This window comes from Podarcis gaigeae (assembly GCF_964106915.1).
Source record: "Podarcis gaigeae genome assembly, chromosome: 3".
NCBI classification, from domain to species: Eukaryota; Metazoa; Chordata; class Lepidosauria; order Squamata; family Lacertidae; genus Podarcis; species Podarcis gaigeae.
This window is the reverse complement of record NC_139680.1, coordinates 53,213,736-53,238,394: the sequence shown is the minus strand read 5'-3', so window position 1 is coordinate 53,238,394 and position 24,659 is coordinate 53,213,736. Positions and strand designations below refer to the sequence as shown.

The window sequence follows — 24,659 nt, the reverse complement described above, 5'->3', positions numbered from 1 at the left end:
TCCGTTCTGTAACCATCCTTACTGAAGAATACTGTCCTGATTAAATGCAGATTTTGCTTATCTATAAGCAGGAATTATAGCATCTTACACTACAGGAACTCGCATGACCTCGAATATCTGCAAACAACTAGGGAAGGCAATATTTCAGATGAGGAAGATTCAGGGAAGAGTAGTCATTAAAAGCTCCAGTCCTTGACACTGGGGATGGCACCAAATAAGAATTTGTGAACTTCCCATTAGAAAAGAAGCATTTCTCCATTTCAAGGCATGTTCAGACCGCTTTAAATGTGTATCTTGCTCAAAATGGTATTTGTCCCTCCAACCTAGCCCACCAAACATACAAACAAACCTACTTCTAAGAATGAGGAGGAGGTATCCCCTAGTAAGGAAGACTCACTAGACAAAGGAGAAGCCTTGCTGGATCTATCCTTGGATAGAAATGATGCTCCTAAGTATATTCATGAAGATCATTTTCTGCTGGGGATCACGGGGTTTGTAGTCTTCTTTGTTTCCTGAGCTGAAATGGGAGGCATATAATACCTACAAACCTCTGTGATCTGACAGTAAAAGATAATTTTGTACATACTGAGGAGCCTAATTTCCAGCCAATGGCAGACCCCACAAGGCTTCTTCTGTGCCATAAGTTGATTATTATTCTTTTGCGGGGCAGGGGGCAGGTTGGGGCTGAGGTTTGCACAAAATTACTGCCAATTTTTTCTTCAGTTTTCATTAGATGCTGCTCTCAGAATTTCAAAATTTATTCCAAGTTCATAAGGATGTTAATTTCATGCCAGTCAGTTTTTGTCCAAGGTAGCACATGGACAGAGTACAATATTCCTACATACATTGGCAGAGGACCCTCAAAAGTCTCTCTGCATTAGGATTTGTTTGTCTCGTACCAGATAAATTCAGTGTGAAGTGTGCACCAACGCTGCCCTTTGGATGGTGTCCCTGGGCCTTCAAGCACTCGGTTCCTCCTTATCTGATCAGCCAACCAATTTCCACTACCATTGCGCATAACGAACTTGTCCAGGAACACCAACTGGCTCTCTGGTCCATAAAACCAATTGTAGTTGGAATCTGCAATAGCAACTGTCCTTTGGAATCCTATGAGGAAAAGTAAAATCAGACATGTATCCATGTAAGCACATTACTCAACACTGCATATTTGAGTACAGAGATGGGAGTGTCTTGCTGAAGTCAGAGGGAGTCCTTGGGAATTAAAGATTTCCAGGATTCTAACTATGCTCTTGAATAATGTTTTATCTGGCATGCAATCAATTTAAGAAAAGAGTTTCAACAGACACCCCTTTTTTTTGTTAATCTCAAACCCAACAACAGTATAAAGTTATGAAGTGGTATGGCCTCAGTTATATGTACACGTATGGGAATACTTGTGTTGTAGCAGGCATTCTAATAAGGATGGTTTGCCTGGTTTTGTGGTCCAACTTCATAGTCTAGTTGCAGCAGGAAGATCCATATCACAATATTAACTCCCTTTTCAGCAGCAACGCCTTGCCTGGTGGGGTAGAGGTGCAGCACTAGCCTCCCAGCAGCAGCAGCACTGATAGTTACCTGGGGGTGGAGAGGCAAGTTGGGCAAATGGGCAAGCTGAATGGGCAAATGGGCAAGAAAAGCAGAAAGTGCTTTCTGCATTAAAAAATGCACTTTTGGATCCAACCCAAATATTCTGGATCACTTTGATCCAGAGAATCATCTATGTGTGCAGGAACAGATTTTTAGGTGTGATTGCATTGTGTGTATCACTTGACAGCTGGTTGGTGCTGCTCAGCTCCAGCAACACTTATCTCCTGTCAGGAGGGGCTACAGTTTGATACTGGCATGCAGCCTGCCACTGTACACAAGAATCTCACAACTTGGGGCTTCATCTAAAGACCCATTGGTCATTTATTTTGAAGCTGACTTGAGCTGCTTACCTGGCAGAACTGTCCTGTACATAAAAGCAAAATGTTCTTTAAGCCAGGGGTGTTTAAAGTGGTTAATGTCAAAGTGCCTTTGAACAAGGAACATGTATTGGAAAAGGGATCTGGTGGTGTAGCTGCCATATGCTACTCCTTCATAGAGAGATCCATCTGTCACTTCCTGAAGCAGAACTATAGACTTTTCCATGATTGCAAGGACTTGCTTAGTCCACAGGTATGCTTCCTGAAGATAACCTGGAAGGTAATATTGAGAATATTATACCCAATAGAGATACGATCTATAAAATGTCATTTTTAAACACAGATATATAAAAAAATACACATACTAGTTTATGACCAGGATGGAAAGTATTCTATGAAAATATCCAAACTGAAAGTGGCAAAGAATTCAGCTTCCCCTGAATATCAGCTTTCGTTAAAAATGAATTATTCCAAAACCTCAAGTGAAGGCCAGGGGCATGATCCATCTTCCTACTTATGTGAGTTGGCTGCTTCTGCTCCAAGCAGCAGTTACTTACATGGTGAGGTGTATTAAGCTGGATCCATATATAGGAGACAAGCCTTTGATAACATGTAATGTCCAAGTTTTCTGCCAAGGGATCATGCCTGGCCAATGACCAGTGGTTGTCAGTGACTGACTAAACGAAAGGTCATGGGTTTGTGGTGGATAGCTCAAGGAAGATGAAACTCAGTGTGGATCAGTGGAGAAAAAGGCAAAATCTATGCTAGGGTTGATTAAGGGAGGGAAGGGAAATGTGATGCACCACTTAAATCAATATTTAATGTGGCTGGATTTCATGGAATCTTACTATGTACAATTCTGGTCTATCCAACTCAAAAACAACCAGGAAACCAGCAGAAAAAGATGACCAAATTGATCAAGGGTTGAAACCCTTCCCCACAAAGAAAGGCTAAAGCAGTTGGGACTTTTTAGTTTAGAAAAATAGGCAAATGATAAAGGAGGTTTATACAGTTTTGCAGGGTGTGGAATAAATGGACAGAGATAATTTTTTCTCCCTCTATTATATCACATGTTATATCCTTCCCGTTCAAGCTGTTTTACAAAACATACCGGATAAATAAATTACTTGCAAATGCATTCTGAAGAAGAAAGAGTAAGAAACAGCGAGCTTCTTCAGTAACACTTCTCAAGGCGATGTCCTGAAAATAAACTAAAGCTGCAATCCTAATCACTGCTACCTGGCAGTAAACCCAGATGACTTCAGTAACTGAGAAGTGAGTTATTACTGCGCTGTAAATCAATGTAAGTGGAAGGCAGCTGTGGTCTGCCTACTTGAGGCAGGTCCCAACATACCCTTTCCAGTTGGTTGCACTAGCTGTTGATTATCAAGCAACTGTATCAACTTCTGAAACTTTTGTTCACCACTAGAAAACGCTACTGATTCAATCATACTTTTTTAAAAAATGACTCTCATTGTTCAGCACATACCTTGATTCATCAGAACCAGGCTTCCTGCCAGCAAGGCCACGCAGTTGGTTGGCTGGTGGTTGTGCAGGTACTGGAATCCCCATCCCCGCCTGTATGAGGCTTCATACATGTATCCTGAGGCATTGGCAATCACCTCAAGAAATCTTTCCTGCTGGGACTTGCTAAGATAGTTGTACAAGAAATCATAAGCAGTGGCAAATCCAACCAAAGAGTGAGCGAGAGGGACCTCATCCCACGGTGCATCCTTCACCAGCCTGTGGAAGACAAGAGAAGGGTCAACTCTATTCATTTTAGTCATACGGTATTACTATATGGCTGGATCCCTGTGCTGACAGGGGGTTGAATTGCTCTGCCACCTACTTAAGATGCTAGAAATTATGCAAAATCCATATGTGTGTTTGTGGGATGGAGGTGACTGAACCCTAGAGAAACTGCTGCCCATAAATGGCTGAACGTTTACGAGTTTCCTTTAATAGTTAGGTGGACACTTTAAAATCTACAACGTTTATAGAAGTAAAAAGCAATAAAAACATTACACAGCGTTCATATGAGCTGTGTAACATACTGTTGCTTCATAAAATGCAAACATTTTATACCTACACAAACCTTTTTGACACTCTGGCTTTTGAAAAATACCACAGCAAACCACTGATTATGCCAGACCATTGGTGATTTAAAAGGACCTATTTACACATTCACACTGTGGAGTCATTTATTTGCCTTCAAAAATGTACTATGGGATCACTGGAATCAAACTGAAAGGAACAGCCTTACCGAAACATTACATCTACTGAGAAAGTTTTTGGGTGGTTCCCCTCCCCCTTCCTCCCACAAAGGCTTCTCTAATTGCAGAAACTCAAATGAACTTCAAACATTTAATCTTGGATTAAACTCTGAACATATTAAATATCACTGGATCTTCATGTCAGTATCTGTCTGTCTGCCACACTCTTTAATTTACACTGCCATTCCCTTGCAGTTTACTTCACAAAAGGCAATGGCTCAAAAAGCAGCCCATGTTAGCAACCTCTAGCTAAACGTGAAACTGTTCCACATTTTTAATGAACGGCTGCCCAGAGCTATCCCATGTTTATCAAGAGGCAAATATTTAAAACCTCACCAATTTATCCCCAATAAACTCTGCATTTAGTGTGGCATTAATTGCTTGTTTTCTGTACTTTGATTTTGCCAAAACTGCAGCCCTACAGAGGCAGAAAGTAAAGATGAAGACTTGATAGACACATGCAAGCCACAACTGGGAGAAATTTCACTCTGTTCAACAAAACTGGGACTCAGTTTTGGTTTGTGTTAAGCTGCTTTTGCAATGTGGAAAAGCAGCTTTGGTACCACTATCCTTAAAAGGTAAAGGTAAAGGTACCCCTGCCCATACGGGCCAGTCTTGACAGACTCTGGGGTTGTGCGCCCATCTCACTCAAGAGGCCAGGGGCCAGCGCTGTCCGGAGACACTTCCGGTTCACGTGGCCAGCGTGACAAAGCTGCATCTGGCAAGCCAGAGCCGCACACGGAAACGCCGTTTACCTTCCCGCTGGTAAGCGGTCCCTATTTATCTACTTGCACCCGGAGGTGCTTTCGAACTGCTAGGTTGGCAGGCGCTGGGACCGAGCAGCGGGAGCGCACCCCGCCGCAGGGATTCGAACCGCCGACCTTTCGATCGGCAAGTCCTAGGCGCTGAGGCTTTAACCCACAGCGCCACCTGCATCCCGATACCACTATCCTTAGCAATATACAAAGTAGACATTTCCTTTAAGAATGAAAAAAAAGTGCCTGGAAAATTTTATTTTTAATACTTAACTAGTGCTGGCCTATTATGGCTTAAAAAACGTGAATGAATGACCACTTAACCATTTCCCACTGCTGTCCCTACAACAAAATCAGAGAGGTGTGGTCTGATAAATAATAGTGTGATAGAACTAGCATTCTTTAGAGTTTCTGGTAGAGTGCAGAGGGAACATTTTCAGTATGAAAGTGCTTTGAATAAAATAGAAACATTGGCAGCTGACTTATACTGAGTTGGACCACTGGTCCATCAAGTTCAGTATTGTCTACACTGACTGGCAGCAGCTCTCCAGGGTTCCCAACAGGTGTCTCCCCCAGCCCTACCTGGAGATTCTGGGGACCGTTTCTGATGCTCTCCCACTGTGATATGGCCCTTCCCAATGTGAGAATGCCTCTGCTCTGAGAAGCCCCTGGTTTATCCCCATTCTATGTACTGGAACACCCTGCCAGAAGAGATTCAGCAGACACCTTCTGTGCCAACTTATAAACGCCTGCTGAAAACTTTTCTATTCTGCCAGGCCTATGCTGGCAATTAAAGAGTACATGCCCACAATGGTGTGCTGATGTTTGCTTTAAATTCTTTTAATTTTAACTTGTTTTTAATTATTTATGATATTACTGTAAGGTTTTATGGCTTTATATTGTTGCAAACTGCTGTGATACATTTCTATGATGCAGCAGTATATCAATATTTAAACAAACTAACATTCCAGTTCCTGCATCCTCACCTGAGCGTACTTAATAACACATTAGGACAGAGAGGTAAGGAGAAGAATGGGAAGAAGTAGGGAGAGGCAACAAATCGTATATTAAAATTCAACATGTCCTGTAGCAGCTGAGAGTCAGTTAGTGATGCACAGCCTTTGATCCTTGGTAGACAAGTGACCTACAGCCATCTAGCAACTGCTGGATCAAAACAGAGATGGATTCCTGACTTCTGCCTTTGTTTCCCTTTCCATCAACACCCTCCTTTCACATACAAGGCCTCAGCTGTCATTTCAGATTTGGTTGCTGCAATTCTCCTCTCTCAGTTTTGAACCTTTTCCTCTCTCAGCCTATAGTCTGTCTTTTGTTTTCATATCAAATTCCCAAAACAGCAACCTAAAGTAATGCTATTACTTATCCTAAGAGCTTTGATTCTGAAGCCAGATCAGCATGCTTTTCCACCAGAAACATGTAAATTCCATCTGAAAACATTAAGCTTCCCCTACCCCCATTTTTGGGGAGGGGGATACTCCAAGACACTAAACTCATTTCAATAGACAAGCCTACACAAATTCCAGGGAGTTTTTACATTGTGTCTTCAAAGCCACTGAGCTTAGGAACACTAGTGAGCCTGCTGATCAACTTTGCTCTGTCCACATTGTAAGCAAAGTGTTTTTGTCTCCGCTACGTTCATTGCAACTAAAGCACTTCCTCTAGTGACGTGTAAACTTCCCAGAAACTGTGACATGCTTTGACTTCTACCCTTGGGGTGGGGGTACACACACACACTACTAAATCTACATGGAATTCAATAAATTAATTGGGCTTTATTGAATCATTATGGCTCCGTCAAGCTTTTTTTAAAAGAACACTGTCAGTAGGCTTTTTTTTAAGAAAAGAAAAAAGCGGGGGGGGGGGGAGAAAACCACTATCCAAAGACTTTGTGGGATATTTAATACAGAATTTGAGCTTTCCAGCTGTACACATTGTGGTTTTTATTGTGGAATTTATACCACAGGAATTTTTGGAAAGGGGAAACACTAAAGCACACAACCCACTTCTGAATTTTGTTGAAATTGTGTACAATTCATAGTACTGTAGAGCTGGAAGGGCCATTTTGTTCAACTCTTTGCAATGCAGGAATCTCAGCTAAAGCATCCATGACAGATGACCACCTAATCTCTGCTTTTAAACCTCCAAGGAAGGAGAGTCTACCACCTTCCAAGGTTGTCCATTGCACTACTGAACAGCTCTTACTGTTAGAAAGTTCTTCATAATGTTTACTCAGAATGACCTTTCTTTTAAGTTGAATCCCTTGGTTCGGGACCTATCCTCTGCAGCAGGCACCCCCAAACTCAGCCCTCCAGATGTTTTGGACTACAATTCCCATCATCACTGACCACTGGTTCTATTAGCTAGGGATCATGGGAGATGTAGGCCAAAACATCTGGAGGGCCACAGGATGGGATTGCCTGCTCTGGAGCAGGAGAAAAACAAGCTTGCTTAAATATATTGGGGTACAAATCATGCATATTTTGAACAAGTTGTATCAGTCTAATTCTAGTATGGTTTGGAAAGGTATAAATATGAATAGAATATGTTGGAATAAATTGAGACACTTCATTATGGACTGACTGGCTGCTTCTAAAATGATGATTGTACTGCAGTTACTTCTTTTGTTCCAGATGCTGCCATTTTGCATACCAATAGCTCAGCTGAAGAAATGGGGGGGGGGACTTAGCAAGTTTATATTTCAATCAGACCGATCACATTAAAAAAAAAAAAAATTATACCTCCATCCAGCTGGCAGCTGGGGCTTTCTGAATTTAAGGCGCTGTTATGAAGCAAGCCAGTTTAGCCGTGTGGTGGAATTGATGTCGTCCAATAAGTTGATTTATTGAAAAAAAAATCATTTTTCTGATTTACTGTAATGGCTTCATTATTAAGTGAAATAATGTAAAAAAAAGGAAAATAATGTTTAGTGTTTTACTCCCCCGTGACCCATTTCTTATTAGTTATGCCATATTTCAAGATTCATGTGTACAATTTCATAACAATAATATATATTTTAAAGAAAACAAGCTTGCTCCATCTTCCTTGTGTTTTTCTGTATAGAACAGCTCAAAGATAGAAATAGATAGCCCTTATCATAAGCAAACTTTATCTGCACATGTTTCCACTTTAGATAAATGAATCACCAGCTTGAGTCCAAAGAGAAACTATCAAATGCAGGAAGACTGACTTCAGTTTGAATTTTGTTTGTTGGAAATTAATAGTTTTCTTTGCAGAACCTCTTCTGGTTTATATAACGCCGGAAGATCTTCTGTCAGAATATCTAAACACCAAGCTTATAGCATCCCATATGGAGATGCTACCTATGTGTTTGGTGAATCATTTTGGCAACATGGGACTTCAGAAATCTGTCCGCCATTAGCTCAGTTTCTAGTGGCAGTCTCCGATGGACTGGGTCCAAGACTGACTAGCCAATCTTTGCCAGAAACATATCAAAGTAACACTAGCTGCCAGCAGCCTGAAGTCAGGCATATTTTAGGCTAGGCCAGATGTTTGTAAAGATTTATCTGTTGAACAAAAGCCACAATGCATTCATTCAAAGGTATGTTTTGTATGCCAAATTTATCTTACTTCCCTGAAGGTCATGAAACATCTGCTATATGAAACCATTTCTAGCCCGTTGCAGTAAAAAACAAGTCTTGTGGCATGTTAAAAGATTAGCACATGTGTGATGTGGAAATTCTTTTGGATTGTCTGAACCAATCCAAATGATGCATTCTGACTGGCTTTTTAAAAAATCATTTCCTACTAATAGGGTGTGCCCAGAAGTACATTTTAGCAGCGACCCTGCTGTGTTTTCATCAAATATATGCACTTCTTCCCCAAATCCATTTAAGAAACCTGTTCTTCCAATTTGCAGCTGAGGAGGCTGCACAACTGAATCTGAAATTCCTGCAGAGACATGAAGGTTCAATAGTGAAATGAAATAAAAAAGTGACCTTAAAATTTTGCCTGGACAGACCCTGAAACTGGAAATCAGTCTAACACCTTTCACAAAGGTACTGGCTGGGTATGGCCAGCTTTTCAAAGAATAGAACTAAAAGGAAAAAACCAATGGGCATACCAACAAATTATTGACTAGTTCATTTCTATGTTTCCCAATGTGTTTCAAACACAGAGATTCTTCATTAGAGGAAATTATTCAGTTTTGTGGTGGGGAAGGAAATCAGTGATTTTACAGAAAAAAAGAACTTATGCAAAAGTTTCACAACTGTAAAAACAGAAGCAGAAGAGCAAAAAACTCTTCTTCAGGAATAACATTTGGGGGGTAGAAAAAGACTGTATTGGATTTAAATAATTCTTGTTTTGAAAAGTATTATCATACACTGGTGATGTACAAGTAGATAACTATGCAAGTATCAGAATCCTTGCTTGGACTCAATATACCAACTTACAAGCTTGCCTTGAAAGACAAAGAATGGAATCTCTCAAATTTATTGTTGCATCATGAATCAGTATAATGCTAAACTTTCCTTTAATCTTTTGAAGGAAGGAGATTAGAAATTTTCTAGAGCACTTAATGGGGGGATTAGCTAAGAATAAATTCAAGCTCTGAAAACAAAATCTAAACAATTGCTACCAATGTTAACTTTCATTAAAGCTGGGTTAAATCCAATTAAGTCATACTCAAAATAGACCTACTGAAATTGACATGACTAACTTACATCCATTATTACTAATGGACCTATTTGAGTGTAACTTATGTTGGATAGTACAACCCACTGAGAAGAAGCACTATGTACTTTCAAAACCACACTAGAAGCCTACACAGTTGACAAAATGTTATTCATTCACTATCTGGTAACATAATACAGATCTACAACCTATTTATCCTGGTGCAATTTCACTGACTTCAATAAAGAGCAAGAGAAAATGGAGAGGGGGTTGATTGCAGCTATCAAACTTAAAAACATTAAATCAGAGATGATGGCATGTGGCTAAAATTGTTAAGGAATCAGCACTCTTCCAATCCTAGTTGGAAGTAGGTGGTTCACAACTTCAGTCAAGTGTTGCTTTATATATCACACACTTAACACTAACCAAGTGATGAGGAGTTTTACCTGCTAACCACAGGTGGCCCAAAATCGAGGCAGCTGTGAGTACAGATGTTCTTGGCTGATCTTTGCAATAAAGTTGTTGGTTTTTTAAGCACTCGTTTTGGCCTGGTTTCTTAAGAACTTCAGAAAGTACATTCCAAAGTTCTGGCCATAGGTCCATCTATCTCAGTAGTAGCTACACTGAGTAGCAGCAGCTCTCCATGGTTTTGAACTGGGAGCATTCTCCCCCCTCCACCTGGACACGCCAGGGATTGAACCAGAGGCTTTCTACATGGAAAGCAGAAGTTCTACTGCCAACAGCCTCTCTCTTCTGAAATACCTTGGCAATTACCAAATAAGGCCATACTGGTCTTTTCTTCCACAGTAAATATGTGATGTATGAAGAGCAGATGCATCTTCATAAACATTCAGAGATACACACCAAGGAACTCTGACTGGCTACAGCTTCTAGGCACACACCCAATGCATGCTTAGGGATGCATTTCTCACTTTCTGCATTTTTAACAGAAAACAATGATGCAGTTCTGAATAACAGATACAAGCCTAAGTACAGTGTGAAATGGCTCTTTCACATCAACCCATCTGCACTGTGGAGTAGGGAACTTGAATTCCACCAATGGGGCACCAAAACAAATACAGTGGTACCACGGGTTAAGTACTTAATTCGTTCCGGAAGTCTGTTCTTAACCTGAAACTGTTCTTAACCTGAAGCACCACTTTAGCTGATGGGGTCTCCAGCTGCCGCCGTGCTGCCGGAGCACGATTTCTGTTCTCATCCTGAAGCAAAGTTCTTAACCCGACATACTATTTCTGGGTTAGCGGAGTCTGTAACCTGAAATGTATGTAACCTGAAGCGTATGTAACCCAAGTTACCACTGTAGTGCATGCAGACCATAGCTTATACAGTAAAAGAGTGGTTTACTAGCTGCAATACAATGAAAGTTTAAGAGAGCTCCATTGAATTTCTTTAAGTGAAAGTTCAAATATGGCCTTGCATCAGACTCAAATTATGTCACTGAGTTCTTTAACAGGCTTTTAAATGTATGGAAAATATCACTACACAACAGGCAACATCTGCCAATATTTTCCTTCTAGGGAGTCACCTGACAGCAAACTATTCATAAAATGTTTATCTTTCAGTGCTTTGAAGCATGCAATATAATAACATTTCCATGATATTTTGTAGAAACGTCATATAGCAAATGCCAGGATGATATATAAATCATTTAGGGATAGGAGCTCTGTTTACAACCAGTTAAAATGTACAACCTGTTAAAGTTATTACATTATACTTCATAAAAGAGAGGTATAGATTAATTTTTAGAATCACTGCTCCCATCTTTTTAAAACAAATCTCTTAATTTTATCATTTTTAGAATATAGTTTACCTTATCTTCTCTTTTACCTAGTCCACTACTAGATTTATTTATATTTATTTTTAATGGATTATTTATAAATATTTCAAATACTATAGTGGTTATACAACAATTTAAATTATAAAAATACAGCAGATAGAAACAGTTTTCAAAACAGTTCTAAAAGGAAAAGAGGTGCTGAAGGAGATTGCAACTTCTGATAATACTAAAAAAATCATCATTTTCCTGTTGTGAGAGACATTCTTCCATTTTCTGCTTAGCCTTCGTAAACAAAAGCTGAATGTAGTTTGATTTTTTTCAACTTGTAAATTTACTGCAGTAATAAAAACAGAAAAGAATCTGACTTTAACTTTATGATATACCTTTTCTATAAGAAAACTGAAATATATTTTCCAATATAGAGTTGGAATGGACAAAATGGATTTCCTCTCCTTCCTGTAGCCCTACACACACACACACACACACACACACACACACACACACACACCGGTTTGAGTAGACCTTTTTGAGGGTGTAGGAGCTGCAGAGGAGAGGACAGAACAAGGCGGCTGAAAATGCACAGTATTGGATAGTGCCCAGTACAAATTAAAATTACCATATTGGCCTGAATATAAGCTGCTCCCTTGAAATTGGCACCCATATATAAGCCGCTCCCTTAAAATTCTGCAGGCACTCACACCCGTTCCATTTTACTGTATGTCTGTTTCAGCAGCGATATCGTAAAAGCCTATTTTTGTAAGGTCGCAAATTTAAGCCGCACTTTAACTTTTCACGGTCAGAATTTTGGAAAAAAGTGAGGCTTATATTCAGGCCAATACTGTAACATTGAGCTGCACCATAACAAATTCTCTTAACTTTTATATATGTTACGTGCTTCTCCTGGCAGAAATACATTTCTGTGCCACAACACACATCATATTCGATTCAGTGATGTCGCACAGAACTGAAAATACTATTATGTTGCAGATTTTGCTTTAGAGAATACTTGAACATGATGGGGTGTTCCTTTATACTCGAGATAACAACTTTAGTGCCAGCACCATCTCAGTGGAAATCAAGAGAGCCCAAATACACAGATGAACCACTCAAACTGCCAATAAAATTTTATGAAAAACCCAGATGTGAAGCATTCCATTTACTCCAATGAATCCCTCTGTGATAAAAACGAGCTTTCAAAACAAAACAGACCCTGCGCTTCCCTAGAACTTTGAAATCAGTGGGGTTATGCTAGCACATTCTTAAGAAAATGCAACATCTTCTCCGAGTCCTTAGCATGTGGGATAGACAACTTTGCTACAGAAGACACTTAACCTGTGCTTACTTTTTAATCTAGGTTGCAGCAGGATCTTATAAAAGTAATATTTTTGATCAGGCCTTGTGCAACATAAAAGCCTCGAGTCAATCATGCCAGCTTTCCTATTTGCACTTTCTGGTGGGATTTCCAATTATTTATAGTCTGTGGCCATTCCCAATTTCTTTATGGGAACATTCACAGTCCACTAACACCCATCAAAGTAGGTAGGAACAATTAGGGGAGAACTGTGTGTTTGTGTCTAAGTTGCTCCTCCTTCCCAACTGCTCATCTCTCGCTCTGTTTTAAGCTCTGCTGAAGATACGGCACACCTCTTCCACAGAAGCCTTTGGCTTGCTCCTCTAATTCTCATCTTCCACTGAAATAAAGCATATTCTTGTAGTCCTACGTACATTTATCCAGAGGCAAATCCTACTGTGTTTAAAGGGGCTTATTAATGTGTTTAGGATTGCACCCTTTTGCTCACATTCAGTCTTGGTTGTCTTTTCCTTTTTTATCTTCCACTGTTATGACACTGGTATCATCATAATTCAGCAGGAGTGGGGAACCTTATTCAGCCCAAGAACTGCATTTCCTCATGGCCATGTACCATGATGGGGCTACATGCCAATGATGGGTAGGGCCAGAAACAAAGGTGAGTGGGGCAACAAATGAGACTCTTAAACCCGTACAGCGACTGCAATCCAGCCACTTATAAGTCAAGGTTTTTGCATGTCTGTCTGTCCATGCAGCGGCATCATTACAGTTCAAGGACACATTCCAGCCAGGCAAAAGCACTTGGGGAGAGTATGGAGCAGGGCAAGTGAGGGGCGTGGCCTGGAGAGAGGGGGAGTGGCTTGGGAAGGAGGCATTGTATGGGAGGAGTCAGATAAAGAGCCTGGAGGGCATAATTTGGCCCCTGAGCCTGAGGCTCCCCATTCCTCAGCAGCATTCTCTGAAAAATCATCATCATAGGCATAAAACAACATGCCCCGGTCTTGAAAAGCTGGACAAATACAATACAAAATACTTTAACTGAAAATACAGAGTTGTAAGATGTGGCACAGGAGAAAATACAATCTACTGCATTATCTCTATTTTGAAAGAGGCAGCCAACGAGGCACTTAGCGTGAAAGTATATACCAAACTTCTTCTTCTTCTTTTTAACCAAGTTCAAATGCAAGATACACAAACACAAGATAGGATTTCAAGCTGCATTCCAAGCACAGGAAACAAAACATTCCATAAAGCAGTGAGATGCTTTACAGTGCAGGCAATTCAGCCTAGACACTGTAAAAAGAAAACAATGGTTACTTTCACACTTTTCAGTAAAAGTCTTCAAATGGCCCAATAAGCTGGATCTAGAGCTGGGAGGCTATTTTGTTACAGGTGAATGCTATAGACATGGGAAAACTTGAAATCAAGCGAGAGGTCAGGTAATTAGGTTCTATCTGCAATATTCACGCTAGTATGCCACCTCTCCTCCCAATTCCATCTATCTTGCCGATGCTATCATTTCCTCAGGCTTCCACTCGTCATACTTGCTGAATGGCTTGCATAACTGGGTCCCTCCAGCATTGTAACTTGAGGACCCTATGTACTGTAGCAAGTTACTATATCAGTAGCAGGAATTACTGTGGTCCTGCTGCATTTGTGACAATCTGGAGTAAGCGTTCATCATGAAATGTTTTTGTTGCTCTCTGAACCATTAACGATACAAAAATAAAAACAAATTAATCCTAAACATATAACAGAGCAGACATCTCACTTGTTAAAGGGTGTGTCTTTAAAAGTGTAACCTGAGTTACAAATTTTGAGATGAGATTAATTTCATAAACAGCTCAGTAATGTTTACCCTGATTGGCAGCAGCTCTCCAGGGCTTCAGGTTGGGATCTCTCTCAGGTCTACCTACAGGTACCAGTGATGGAGCCCAGTATATTGTGCATGCAAAGCTGATGCTCTACCACTGAGCTGATTAGAAATGGTGATTAAAATAATCAAGCTTTACAATGCAGAATCCTCTTAAAGCTGTATTTTAACCTCAGGATGCACAAAAAATATATAAACAACTGAGAATACAAAATGTTTTTAACTATCCAACTAAAATGTGAGTTTCCATGGAATAAACCAGAATATGAGCAAGAATTTGCCGTGGCTCATTTGACTGCAAATATGATTTTTCTAGGATGTAATTAAGAACAGCATACCAAATGATATGGAAGTAAGTAGGAGACAATTTTAACACTCATTAGGCATCTAAGTGAGAAAGCAATGCATGGCAGTATTAAAACAGTATTATAAAGTTGAAAAGACTGCAGGAGAGAATGCAAACAACATAATAAATACTTTGTGCAGGGTGGAAACTCCTACTATGAACTGTTAACATTTAAGTTTTGATATATTTGTAACTGAGTACTCATATTGAAATAATATTCTTCTGCTATCATATAGACAAAGACTGAGCCAAATATCCCTTCCTCTTTGGCAGGACTATTAGTTGCTTGTAAAAAAAGAGCCTGCCCATGGAAGGGGACACTTAAAACCTTTTAGGAGGAAGTCTTAGCCTTTAATATTTATTTATTATTATGTATTTATTAAATTTGTACACTACCCTATACCAGTAGATCTCAGGGCAGTTCAGAATTTAAAAATAAAAATGAAGTGGCCAAGGAATTTTCTTCCTTTTTCTACTTTAATATATAAAAAAGCTACCATTTCGCTGCCCACAAGAGCCCAGTGGGGTTCCTGAAGAGAACAATGCCCCATGGGAACAATGACACTATGTCATGACTACAGACAGAACCTTTAAGCAGCACTTCAGGAGAGAAATGGCAACCAGACAGGGGGGATTTTCAGCAGAAAATGGGTACAAGACCTGTTCTGGATTCTGAGCCCATTCCACATCAGTGTGTCATAGCTGATTTTTCTCCAAAATAAAAGCAGTCTGATTAAGCATGCATGTTTACATACATGACTAGCATAATGTGTAGTTTGGGGGGGGGAAGTTACAGTATAAGCATCTGCCATGTCTTTAGGCTTTGGAAAATGTGCACTCATTTCAAACAAAATTAAGGAAGAAAACCAAAACGTCCTACCCCTTTTCTTGCTTTCTCTTCATATAAATCTTTTTTTTTTTTTTAGTACAAATGGATTTTTTGTGGGGAGGGAGCAGTAGAAACAAAGATAAAAATATACCAACTAGGCTGAGCCGCCATTCTTTCCATGTAATCTCTGGCCATATTGATAGCTTCCAGGTTCTCTGGATAAAGCAGGCAGAACATTGCTAGAGCACCCAAGTTGTTGCCGTAAATCTCATTCCATCGAGCACTGAAGTCCTTGGGATCCCAGGGAGGAAGGTACTCCAAAGGGTTTGACAGCATGGTCTGCACAGCCTCAGCCAACCGAGCCGAAATGTGTTGGTGTGAATTGGCAGCCTTGAATCGCAAATCCCGCATCTCTCCTCTGGAAAAGTAGAGCATTGGATAGCTGTCGTAGTTGGCATTGACAAAAGGAACCACGGTGCTTGGGCTGTTATTGCTGCTGTAGACCAGTGCGAAGCAAACCACATGTATGAAAAACACACTAGGAGCCCCCCGTGTGTGAGTCCTCATTGTGGCATTAGAGCTCCAGGTCTCAATGGCAGCCGGACCATCTTTGAAGGATCCTAGATGGCAGGGGAGGGGACAAAGGGGGAGGGAACAGGAGTGATAGTTATGGTTAGCTTTGTGTAAAGCCTCTGAGTATTCAAAAACTGAAAACACATTTACAAGGTGCTCCATCTCTCTCTCTCTCTCTCTGTCTCTGAGATCCATGCAATGTCAAGTATAACACCTTATATAATTATGCAGAATGCTCCACATGTGCCTAAATGCTAATTGCTTTAAAAGTGCACAACTCTCAAGGAGAGGAACTTTAATAGTTGTGTGTGTGTGTTGGGGGTGTGAATAGCTCAGAGTAGGACAATCCGATGAGCCTGGAATGCTGGGCAGCCACTAGACTACGACAAATGCAGGCATAATGTACTCATGACCCTTTGCTCTATCAGTCACAGATTCAACAGAGCAGCAATATCTATATAAACAAAAGCCAATGTAGCAACAAAGATAGAAATTCCCACAGCATTCCTGTAAAACCCACAACCACCCACTAACCATGTTGTTGCATCCAGAAAAATTACCCTTCCCCCAGCCCTACATGGAAGTTACCCATCAGTCCAGTACACATACATACCTTTCACACAACTAATGTTCTTGCAAACCACTTGGAGGTTTTCTTACAATCAAGCAGTATATAAAATTTGTTAAATAAATAAATGAGCATACTAAATGAATGAATGCACTTGGCAGTGTGGGCATGGAGAAGTCCTGCATGGAGAACCAGTTATCCCAGCAAATTGCTCCACTTGTGGAACAAACAAATTCTATAATACGGTACAGCCCTTTGGATTGCCTGCACTTAAAGGGGAAGCAGCATTTGGCAGGGGAGGAGCATGCGCACAGATGAGCAGAATCAACAGCAGCAGTACGCTTACTGTAGGCAGCACTATAGGCCTCCTAGCCGCTCAGTGGGTAAAGGAAATGCAAGGGGGGGGGGAGTATATTGGCTCCCAAGCACTATCTTGAACAGATGTGAATGAGACCTCCATAAAGCACAGCTTGCCTCTTGTGGGCACCACAGGCAACAACAACTTTGGGTGTAAAAAAACACGATAGCGATATATTCCCTACCTCCCATCTTCATGTATGAGATCTGTGTTCCCCAGTGAGACTATCACTGCCTGTATAATTAGTTGGAATAATGGCCTTATCATGGCTGGGGTGACAGGATGGCAAAAGATGGGGGGGGGGCATTAATCTTTATTAAGTATTACTTGCTATCCCACCACCTATGCAGGCATAGTGTTGTAACACTGGCAGGGGTGAAATCAATATTTGATGAAGCATATTACAGTATTCTAACAAAGTCTTGCATCTGTCTCTAGTTACTAACTTCATCTTTCACCCCCTGTACTTGCAAAGGCTTCACAATTCCAATGCAAACATAAGTACCATATTGGTTTGAATATAAGCCTCACTTTTTTCCAAATTCCGACCATGAAAAGTTAAAGTGCGGCTTAAATTCGCGACCTTACAAAAATGGGCTTTTACGATATCGCTGCTGAAACAGACATACGGTAAAACGGAACATTTACCATTTACGGGTGTGAGTGCCTGTGGAATTTTAAGGGAGCGGCTTATATTGGAGTATTCTTTTTCTCTCCCCCCTAAATTTTTTTTTTTAAGTTGTGGCTTATACTATATTTGGGTGTGGCTTATATTCGGGCCAATACGGTATATATTTTTATGGGCATGGCATTCTCATGCTGCAGGACTTGAATCCCCTCCTCCTCATCACCTGTAACGGGAAAAGGATGGGAGAGTCCAAGAGGTCAGGGCTCCTGCACCTTTAATAGGTAGATGAGGGAATTTCAGCATGAATGGCTTGCATAACTGCTAAATTTCCCTCTTTCATATACAGCTGCAAGAACCCTCTCCTCCTTTGCATCTGGCCACCCTACCCAGAAGGTTCAGATATACAGAAAGGTCTAATTTATTAGGCATAATTAAATACAACAATCAAGACAATTAATATAAGTAGTTTCTTACTGTACTTGCTCGGAGGGAGGGAGGGAGAGAGAGAGATCATGTTAACATCAGCCAAGCCAAGGCTGTGTATGTCGGATTGGCTGACGTTCACAGCTGTGGAGTAAAGGATTTGGAATGTGGGAGGCTTGTACAGGAGTCATTAGAATTGTGTATAAAGCCTCTAGCTGTGACACGTCTTCATTAAGAGGAGAGGGGAAATCAGCAGAGTAGATCCTGGAAATGTATTTGAAATAGCTGGCCTTTAGGGCATGTGTGTTTTTTCCTATTAGCTTAAAAGAACCCTTCGATTTCACATGTGCAGATTTACAGCCTGTCACTTTAAAAGTTGAATGCAAAGTAAAAATGTATATTTTCCCAACTACCCGCCTGTTTAAAAAGGGATAAAAAAATAAAAATGGCACACTCTGTGAAAGTAAAAAACAAAACAAGACTGTTTAACCATGGCTATTTCTCTTTCCTCCCATCAAAATTACCTACCGACTCAACACAGGTCTTAGACAAAACAGGCTAGGATTCCCCAGAGGAAAGCCAGAGAATTCCTGAAATTCTCAAGAGGGGAAAGGTTAGAGAAAGCAAGACCAAGAGAGATGGATTTATGTAAATAATGAACAGTAGTTTTCAATTATTAAAGCCAGAAGTAGGCCGAGGGCAAGGGGAGAAAAACGACATCCAAAACCTACTGCACAATGATGTTTTTCCTGAGGGAAAGCCATTTCATAAGATTCAGAAAGGGGAAAACATGTTAGAAGTTAAAATAAACAGAAGCCACACACAGAGATCAAGTTTTCCAAACCATAGGGCCCAAAATTAGACTAATAAATTAATGTTTGGGGACAGGAGTAATGATTCAAGTGGGAACTTTACACACAAAAAAGTCAATGGACTGCTTATAAATTTATTTGCTGGCTGTTGAACATAATCCCAAGAGCTTGAACCTGTGAGAATAGTTGTGTTATTTGGCTGCTGGGCTGAATGGTTCCCTCCTTGCATTTTGGCATAAATTAAATACTATGGTAGGTGGGGCAAACTGTCTCTCTTTATTACTGGCACAATATTGTATCAATCCTTAAGTAGAACAGGCTGTATCAATGCCACACAAAAGTATCTGCTCTCTAGTCACATCATTCTCTAACCCTGCAAAAAAAGCTGCATTATTCCTTCCACAGCAGTGAAAGAGGTGAATTTGAATCCTAAGCTGCATCAAGAGGAACACTTTCCCACTCCAGCTGCAATTGGTGGAATCCCCATGCTGAATCCTGTGGGTCACTATTGTTTAATATATTAGTTGGTGCTTTGGACTTTGGAAAATCAGAGGATTGTGCCTTTATCATTAGGCGCATTATTAGGCCATGCCTACAAGAATGAACTCAATATTAATTCCAAGCTTTCTATTCCATTTCCACTCTGTGTTGGCCTTCTTCAACCAGGTTCCCTTCAGAAAGGTTGCTCTAAACGCAGTATGCCTCTAAATGTAGAGCAATGCTGAGTTACCCAGTATAAGCAGCCTTCTACAGATGCAGATTCCTTCACACAAATACACAGTATAAGACAGGCAGACAAAAGGAGATGAAACACAGCAACTGTTGTTCCCTTGTACTGTAAGAACAATTCAGACACAAACTACTCAAAGGAGTTTGAAAAATATTTCTTGTTTCAGGCTTTTGAGGAAATCCTGGTTAGTTATTTATTTAGGTACTGTATGCTACATTCTGAACTGAATTACGTCAGAAGTTTTCAACCTTTTTGAGTCCACAGCTCCCTTAAACAACTGCATTCTTTCTGCGGCACCCCTGTAGGGCTCAGGAGCCCAGTTATGTCACCCCTTGCCTGCAGAGATGGCAGATTCTCACCCTCCCTTATGGAGTGTTCTCTCAGCCTCCTCTCCTCTCCCTGCTCATTGGGAGTCCTCTGAACAGCCACATCTGCTGCCCCTGATCTCTGAGCTGCCCCCTGCTCTGCCCCCAAAAGAGGTGCCTCCTCACACTGCCCTATAGGGGCCTGGGAAGCACCCCCTGGCCAACCCCAGACGCACCATTTGCCTGGGGAGCTGGTAGCTGCAACCAACAGCTGTGCAAGCCTTTGGGAGGCAGAGATACAAGAGGGTTCCAGAGGGAGGGAGGGAAGGAAAGAGGGACAGAGGCCAGTGTTGCCCTCAGCACTTCTGATTATCATTCAAGGCACCCCAGGGTGCCATGGCACACTGGTTACCACTGAATTACTTGAGTGCTTAAGTTCCTTTCTCTTACAAACATTTGGGGGGAAATAGCTTTGTCAACTGTTTAGTCCTACCCCACAATATGAACCAGTTGCACAGTCGCATGACAAGCAATGAATAAAATTGTCTTGAGAATCAGTAATGCCAGGCAGACTAATCAAGACCTCTGAACTGCTGTGCTGGAGGGGGGTTGAAAAAGGCAGAGTCCCCCCCCCCCTGCTCAGCTCTGCTGACTTCTGCCATGGGGAGAGCTCTGCCACTGAGGGGGAAGCTCCACAGGTAAAGCATGCAAGAAGGTACTTATTAAGGGAGTGTTCTTAACCTGAAGAACAACTTTAGCTAATGGGGCCTCCTGCTGCTGCCATGCTACCGGAGCATGATTTCTGTACTCCGAGGTACTATTTCTGGGTTAGCAGAGTCTGTAACCTGAAGCGTATGTAACCTGAAGCGTATGTAACCCGAGGTACCATTGTATGTAATTAAAGCTGCTATACTCAGTAGGACTTCTGAGTAGCCATATACAGGATTGTGCTGTAAAATACACAGGCAGTGTGAAGCTTTCTGTGATCTGATGACTGCTTCAAGTGAAGATGTGATAATGGGTGCTCCTAAATCCAGTTCTGTCACTGGAGGTGCAGGTGTCCTCATTGGCTAGGAACGCATTTTACTAGCTTCAACTGCTAAGACAGCTATGGTCATTCCTGGATTGTGATAGCTTGAACACAGTTATTTATGCATCAGTAACCTCAAGGTTGGGACGCGGGTGGCGCTGTGGGTAAAACCTCAGTGCCTAGGACTTGCCGATCAAAAGGTCGGCGGTTCGAATCCCCACGGTGGGGTGCGCTCCCATTGCTCGGTCCCAGTGCCTGCCAACCTAGCAGTTCGAAAGCACCCCCGGGTGCAAGTAGATAAATAGGGACCGCTTACTGGCAGGAAGGTAAACGGCGTTTCCGTGTGCTGTGCTGGCTCGCCAGATGCAGCTTGTCACGCTGGCCACGTGACCCGGAAGGGTCTCCGGACAGTGCTGGCCCCCGGCCTCTTAAGTGAGATGGGCGCACAACCCTAGAATCGGACACAACTGGCCCGTATGGGCAGGGGTACCTTTACCTTTACTTTAACCTCAAGGTTGGATTACTGCAATGTGGGGCTACCCTTGAACTTTGTTTGGAGGAGCAGAACAGGGTGGCTATGCTGCTTGTGGGGTCAAACTACCAGCAGCATATTACACCTTGTTTGCATCATTTGCATAGTTTTCCAATCTGCTACCAGGCCAAGTTCAAGGTTTTGATACTAACACCTGTTGGTTAGAGCATGGTGCTGATAACGCCAATGTTGCAGGTTCAATCCCTGTGTGGGGCAGCTGCATATTCCTACATTGCAGGGGGCTGGACTAGATGATCCTCAGGGTCTCTTCCAATTCTACAGTTCTATGATTCTATATGCTATAAAATAACCTCAGGACTTATTCCTTAGATTCCCAGTAGGTCACTGATTTCTGCAGGAGAGTTTCTCCTTAAAATCCCCCAAATAGACACAGTAACTCGGAACAGGGGTTTTAGCGCTGTCACTGTGACTGCTATTTTGTAAACAGCATCCCTGTCAAAATGTAACAGGAGCTCACTGTCTATACTTTCCGGAAACAAATGAAGAAACTTTTGGTTTCAACAAGCTTTTCCCACTGGCTGGAAAAGGTCTTTGCCTATCTTCAGCTGTTTGTTATACAGTTTTAAAATCTGTTTTTACAGCTAAAACAGTTTGTAAATCACCTTGAGACAAATGTAAAAGGCAATCCATACAGAAATAATCTACTTCTCATAAGACATGAAAATCCAAGTCACCCAAAATCATGGTAGAAAGACAAATGTTTTCTAACTAGGCATCCAGGAACACTCTGCATTGCTACTTAGTCTATGGTGCTGTTTTGTATCTTCCTAAAACAACAAAATCTGTTTTGTACCTTCCCAAAACAACAAAAGAATCATGCTACAATTGTTCCTAAGAAAAGATCACAATGAAGTTTTCTGTTGTCAGCAATAATGGGTTAATGATAAACTGTCATTCCAATACAGTATTAATTCTTTTTAATGGTACTAACAGAGTAGCCATGAATAGGTAAATGCTATGCATTCATGCATTATCTTACCCCTGAAGTCAGTGTCTGCCTGCTGCCATCACACACCTGTCCCAGATTCTTGGCTACCCTTTACTATCCATCACACACGCTGTTGCAAGTACAAATCAGGGACATATTTGGCACAATTAATACGTTGAAAGAAGTATCTCAACCTGGCAACTAGCAACCAATGTGGTGTGTGGGAAGGGGAAGCCCCATTACACCAGCATAAGTCCTTGTTCAGGCTTCTGCTAGCAGGATCTCTTAGTGGAATCTGGTGCATTATGTTTCTTTCTCCTTTACAAAATGTACTCATAAGCACTTCTCAGCAAGTCTGTGTCAAGGGGTTTCCCACATTCCCTGAGCCACCCCCTCCCCGCTATGAAATTACACCCAAGACTGTCTACAGAAAATCACTTAAGATTGCTTTATTACTTTAATTGTTAAAGACATTCCTTTGATCATGTGGAGTGATGCCATTTGCTTCAAGTATTGTGACCAATCCCTAATTTCAGAGCAACAGGCCCTGTGACCTTCAATGTAAATATGAATTTTCTATTAGTATTTTAAACACTGAAAACTATTTTTCATTGATAATACGTGACATCCAATGTTATCCATGCTCAGAGCAGATTCACTGAAAACAATTAACTTCAGCAACTTATATTCATTGCTTTCAGTGGCGGGACTCATCAAGTATGACTTAGTTTTCTTAGGCCCTCCCATATCTTGTATTATTCTGCATCTAGATTTGTTATGGAAGAAGTGCAAATGAAACAATAACATTTTACTGAAAATAACACAGAATAAGTGGTTAAAGCAAATAATGCTCCATCATTATAAAAGTGATTTACCAATTCAGTGACAGACTGTAACAGAAGTGTTTTTAGTCAGTTCTATTAAGTTAGACTGCATCATATTTCAGTGTGTTCATCTAATAATATTTTAAAAGCATTAACAATAAGCTTTTTTATTGCTGATATCAACTTACAAAAATGTAAAAATAAAAAACCACCCAAAACTAGGTTGCTATGTAGTTGGTCATAAATTATGTTGAAATTTTCCTCAATAAATTGCTTTTGGATGTTTCCCTCCCCTCCTCAACTGTTTAAACAGATCTTTGCAGGCATATATTTTTTAGTTTTTCAGTTTACGATTATGACAATAGCAGCTGCAAGTTCTCTACATACCAATAGATCACAAGTTCAAGAAGGTCACTCCTTATTCTTTCTCTAGAAAAGTGTCAGCTGCAGATCTCAATATGGAACAGTACTCAAAAGTCATTGATTAAACCAAATGGAATTTTGAGAAGCCAAGAAACAGGAAAATAAGAATTCTATCCTTGGGTTACGCCTGCTGAGTCATATAGGATTGGTCCTAAATCACAGCACAAGCACAATGATTCAAAGGAAACATTATGCTGGGGTAGCAATGAATTTGTGCCAGCCTTACTACAAGAGACCACCACCAGCTCTAATAGAACACCAGCATGACAAGGAGAAAAACTGGTCAGAGTTGAGAAAATAGCAGGAGAGAAGTGGACTTTAGTTAGAATCCTATGATCACTTAGGGGTCAGTTCAAGTCCCAACTAGATGTAAAGCTACACTTTCAGAAGACATGGGGATCATTAATAACATCCACCTACAAAAGTCTCACAAAGAGAAAAACAGCCGCTGACACCACCCTAGTCTCTCACTCTAGGCTTGCTTTTTATGGTGGCTGGAGCTTCCTCAAGCTGCCCACAGCTGTGCTCCATTAAGCAGGCAGCGGCACTCTTCATTCTCCACATATAGTTCCAGGTGCAGTAGGTTGGGTGAGTTTCCCAATCAGCCTCAAGGATGGAAAAAAGACAACCCTCCATGCACTGCTCTTTCTCCAGCTGCTTTGAAGTAAGCAAATACACCCATATAATGGCCACCTTGCATCTCTCTCTGCCATCATCATTCCAATGATGCATAGCTCTACAGGTGATTGTGGTACAACATCAGAGAT

General features: G+C 41.1%; 1 protein-coding gene across 4 annotated transcripts in view; it reads right to left on the bottom strand.

Annotated features, from left to right (window-relative positions):
- Positions 1-24,659, bottom strand: part of LOC310840886 (dermatan-sulfate epimerase-like) — a 151,373-nt gene that overhangs the window by 3,795 nt on the left and 122,919 nt on the right. For 2 of the 4 annotated variants that reach the window (XM_083731079.1, XM_083731076.1), the window contains 4 exons: positions 15,889-16,357; positions 3,394-3,647; positions 1,938-2,177; positions 900-1,107 (listed from right to left, as the gene is read on the bottom strand). In XM_083731079.1, the coding sequence (XP_083587205.1) occupies positions 900-1,107; positions 1,938-2,177; positions 3,394-3,647; positions 15,889-16,357 (1,171 nt within the window). Of the gene's footprint in view, positions 1-899; positions 1,108-1,937; positions 2,178-3,393; positions 4,743-5,121; positions 9,938-15,888; positions 16,358-24,659 lie in introns of those variants that run through there. The other 2 variants (XM_083731078.1, XM_083731077.1) reach the window with 2 other exon arrangements.